The sequence below is a fragment of the Colobus angolensis genome, unplaced genomic scaffold, assembly GCF_000951035.1.
Source record: "Colobus angolensis palliatus isolate OR3802 unplaced genomic scaffold, Cang.pa_1.0 Scaffold149, whole genome shotgun sequence".
NCBI lineage: Eukaryota > Metazoa > Chordata > Mammalia > Primates > Cercopithecidae > Colobus > Colobus angolensis.
In genome coordinates, this window is record NW_012114588.1 from 1,751,022 (window position 1) to 1,755,368 (window position 4,347).

The 4,347-nt window shown below is 48.6% G+C and overlaps 2 protein-coding genes across 5 annotated transcripts in view; one reads left to right on the top strand and one right to left on the bottom strand.

Annotated features, from left to right (window-relative positions):
* The window catches only part of DFFA (DNA fragmentation factor, 45kDa, alpha polypeptide), a 19,687-nt gene extending 18,111 nt beyond the window's left edge, over nt 1-1,576 (bottom strand). The window contains exon 1 of one of the 2 annotated variants that reach the window (XM_011935788.1): nt 1,322-1,576. In XM_011935788.1, the coding sequence (XP_011791178.1) occupies nt 1,322-1,457 (136 nt within the window). In that variant the 5' untranslated portion in view covers nt 1,458-1,576. The remainder of the gene's footprint in view (nt 1-1,321) is intronic. The other variant, XM_011935789.1, reaches the window with a different exon arrangement.
* Nucleotides 1,577-4,215: 2,639 nt separating this feature from the next.
* PEX14 (peroxisomal biogenesis factor 14) overlaps nt 4,216-4,347 on the top strand; it is a 164,720-nt gene continuing 164,588 nt past the window's right edge. For 2 of the 3 annotated variants that reach the window (XM_011935790.1, XM_011935791.1), the window contains exon 1: nt 4,216-4,331. In XM_011935790.1, coding sequence (XP_011791180.1) covers nt 4,296-4,331 — 36 coding nt within the window. In that variant the 5' untranslated portion in view covers nt 4,216-4,295. The remainder of the gene's footprint in view (nt 4,332-4,347) is intronic. The other variant, XM_011935794.1, reaches the window with a different exon arrangement.

A 4,347-nucleotide genomic window follows, 5' to 3' on the forward strand; every position in this document is an offset into this window, starting at 1 on the left:
CTCCAGCATAGGCGAAGAGCGAAACTCCGTCTCAAAAAAAAAAAAAAAAAAAAAAAAAAAAAAAAAAGGAAGAAAGAAAATGCTTTTTGTTCTTTACAGTATCTTCCTTAGCAGCTTCTTTTTTAACCTATGGGAAAGTATAAAAGAACTGGAAGCTTCTATCAGTAGCTTTTCATATTATCATTGGCCGAGAGGTTTTCTCCAGGACCGGTCTGTGCTATCCCATTTAGTGATAGCAACGCTTCAAATACTAACGAGACTGGAGTGAGCAGAAATAGCCAAGAGACTACAAATATCCTTCAGCGGTGTTGTCTACCACCCAATAGAACAGCAAGGCATGTATGGGCTGGGCTGCAGAGAACACGAGCCTCTGTGCCACGCACATCCAGCCAAGGCACTGAAGGGGAATTAGAAGTAAAGTAATCTAATGTCAGGAAAAAAATACATAAATGCTTATATGCAAAATCCATGTCACCAAAGCATTTATAATGCATTGGCTGTTCATGGGCCTCTGAACATTTCCATATGATCTCTGTTGGTGACTGAGAGTAAGCAACTGTCCCCTCTGACACACACTGTGACTACATGCCTGGGGCTGGCTCCCACATTTAACCTGTCAAACTTCTTTAGGTAAGCAATTTGTTGCTACCGGCTAATAAGACTTGCAAGTCACTTAAATATATCAGCTTATTTGAGAGAAGCAACAATCCTTTGAAGCAGGGCTGTAAATATTATACCCAGTTTGCTGATGAGAAAACTGAGGGTTGAGAGACGGTTAACTGCAAGGCCAAGCAGCTGGTAAAGGTATGGAGCCGGGCTCGGAACTTCCATCGGCTCGGTCACTTACAACTCACGTTCCTTGTCTGGACCTCCAGAAATGGTCAGTAGCAGCTCCCTCTTTCCCGCATAGGTTCTTGCCAGAGCGGAAGGTGGAAACCCCTCCCCACCCCGCCGTGGGCTCAGCTGGGGGTTCTTGTACCACCTGAGTGTGCCCGCGTGGCTCCTGCCTTGGTCCCAATGGGCTCCGCTTGGTCCAACATCTCTAAGCGATTTCAGGCAAGAGACCTAAGCCGAATGTGGCTTAATGTGCACTTTGCTTCCTGGCTCTCTTCCCACCACTGTGGAGTCTCACACGAGATTAATTACGCTCAAGCGCCTGAAATCTGTAAATCGCTAAGCTCACTTGGACCATTTCTGTCCCAAGGCTCCACCCGAGCTACAGGAATCCCCAAGTCGCCTCTCCTGACCCCGCCTCGCCCCCGCCGGACGTCCTCTCCCGGCCCTGGCTCCCCCACCCCCTCGCCCGGGGTCCCGAGCCAACCCTTGCTCCTCAGGTCTTCCAGGCAGGAGGCGGCCACGCCGTGCTGTTCGCGGCTGTGGTTGCGGCGCAGCAGACACGGCTTTAGAGTCTGGATATCGCCAGATTCTGGTGCCCCGGCGTCCCCGGTCACCTCCATCCTCTCCAAAGTGGGACCTGCCCGGCTCCCAGAAGCCGCGGGAGGCCGGAGCGGCGGCCCTCCTACTCGACCCCCTTCCGCAGCCTGCCGGGAGATGCAGTTCGCTCCGCAGCAAATCACACGTGGGACCAGGGCACGCCGGGAGACGTAGTTCTAGTTGTCGCTAATCACATGTGGCGTCGAGGCATGCCGGAAACTGTAGTCTCTGGGTTTAAAGCCGCTTTCGTTCTATCGCGCGATTCAGCCTAGGAGTTGTTTTTACCTCGTATTTAGGAGCTGCATTCGCGCGTTCAAAAATAAGGCCAATGAAGACTTATTTGGCATGACGATGCACATGCCTGTATACTGTATTGAATTTTTAGAGCATTTCTATTCGCATATGAGATGCATGATGCTAATAACAGACACCTGCATGTTTCCACCCATTCTATTTCCTGCTTCAACTGTGCAAATTAGTTTGGGGTCTCAGAACAAAATGCTTAAATAAACATAGTAAACATTAAAGTCTCAAATGCATCGGAGAGGAAAGGGGAAATGCGAACCTCGGCACTGCTGGAGATTATTCAGATGCCTCTTGACAACATATTCATCTTTGTTTTAATATTGCTACTATGGAAAAGTTTGTTTTTTTCTTCCTGAAAAATTAACATCTAAGATAAAAGAATAGTAATAAAAATGATCAAAAAGTTCCTCTCTTAAAAGAGGGCAATTTTTTTTTTTTTTTTTTTTTTGAGACGGAGTCTCGCTCTATCACCCAAGCTGGAGTGCAGTGGCCGGATCTCAGCTCACTGCAAGCTCCGCCTCCCGGGTTCCCGCCATTCTCCTGCCTCAGCCTCCCGAGTAGCTGGGACTACAGGCGCCCGCCACCTCGCCCGGCTAGATTTTTGTATTTTTTAGTAGAGACGGGGTTTCACCGTGTTAGCCAGGATGGTCTCGATCTCCTGACCTCGTGATCCGCCTGTCTCGGCCTCCCAAAGTGCTGGGATTACAGGCTTGAGCCACCGCGCCCGGCCACAAAAGAGGGCATTTTATGTAAACTAGAAGTAATTATCTGCTCATATTTATTCATTCGGGGGACAGTTTCCTTCCTTGTTTTTTTTTTTTTTCTTTTTTTGAGACAGCGTTTTGCTCCGTCTCCCAGGCTGGAGTGCAGTGGCGCGATGATGGCTCACTGCAGTTTTGATCTCCTGGGCTCAAGCCATCCTCCCACCTCACATTTTGTTTATGAAAACGTGGGTGAGGGCCCCCGGGGCGGCGGCTCACCCCTGTAATCTCAGCACTTTGGGAGGCCGAGGCGGACAGATGGTCTGAAGTCAGCAGTTTGAGACCAGCTTGGCCAACATGGTGAAACCCCGTCTCTACTAAAAATACAAAAATTAGCCGGCCGTGATGGCGCACGCCTGTAGTCCCAGCTACTTGGAAGGCTGAGGCAGGTGAATCGCTTGAACCCGGGAGGCGGAGGTTGCAGTGAGCCGAGATCGCACCACTGCACTTCAGCCTGGGCGTCAGGAGCAAGACTTGTCTCAAACAAAAACAAGCAAACAAACAAACAAAAAAAGTAGGAGAGGAAATTAGATATTTATCTCAAGAAAAGTTATGCATTTAAAACAGCGTTTAGTAGGAGGAATTATTAATTAGGTCATCCCTTTTAAGCAGTCTATATTGATCAAAACACAACTGTAATAGGAGCTGGCGGTTAACTCTAATGTATGCATCCTTTTTCATATAATTTCATTTTAAATTTTCTTATCTTATTTTTAGACAAGGTTTCGCTCTGTTGCCCAGGCTGGAGTGCAGTGGCATAATCATAGCTCACTGCAGCCTCAACCTCCTGGGGTCAAGGGATCCTCCTGCCTTGGCCTCCTAAAGTGTTGAGATTACAGGTGTGAGCCACTGCTCCTGTCCAATATTTAATTTAAAATCCAACAATTAAAAAAAATCTAACAATTCAACCAGAGTAAAATAATGACGTTTTATAGAAGCCTCTTCTCTTCAAAATGCCTTTTGTGTGTTCTCGCAATAGACCTGCACGCTTATCTGAGTGCTATCCCCACAATACTGTAATTGTGTGTGTGTTTGGCCTGGGCGTGGGAGTAGGGACTGAGTCTTGAATCTTTTTATTTCAAGGCCTACCAAAGTTCCTAGCATATAGTAGGCACTCAATGAATGGAACTGAACTGATGTCTAAAAATTAATTTCCAAGTTTCTTTGCATTCATCCATTAGCAAGTACCTAAATATGCTCACGGCACTGTGGGGATGGGCAGAGATTTAACTCAATAAGAATAATATGGGCCGGGCGCGGTGGCTCATGCCTGTAATCCCAACACTTTGGGAGGCCGAGGCGGGCGGATCACCTGAGATCGGGAGTTCGAGAGCAGCCTGACCAACATGGAGAAACTCCATCTCTACTAAAAATACAAAGTTAGCCGGGCGTGGTGGTGCATGCCTGTAATCCCAGCTACTCGGGAGGCTGAGGCAGGAGAATCGCTTGAACCCGGGAGGCGGAGGTTGCGGTGAGCCGAGATCGTGCACTCCAGCATAGGCGAAGAGCGAAACTCCGTCTCAAAAAGAAAACAAAAAAACAAAAAAACCCAGAATAATACACATATAACAACGCAACAATGCAAAGAAGCTATAGACTTGGGATCTTCCTGGAAAGCAGAGATTAACGGAAACTATGCAAGGTGACCCAGACACCCGGGGCTCCACCCTCTGCCCCAGTCCCCCACATCGACAGGCTCTGTTCCGGCTACCTTAGTCTGGGCGGGAGGGCGAGAGCGAGGGCGCCTGGGAGAAACCTCGCCCTGCGGCGGTTGATTAGTCAGGCCTCAGAAAGATGGCGTCTTCGGAGCAGGCAGAGCAGCCAAGCCAGGTAAGGGGAGTGGGAC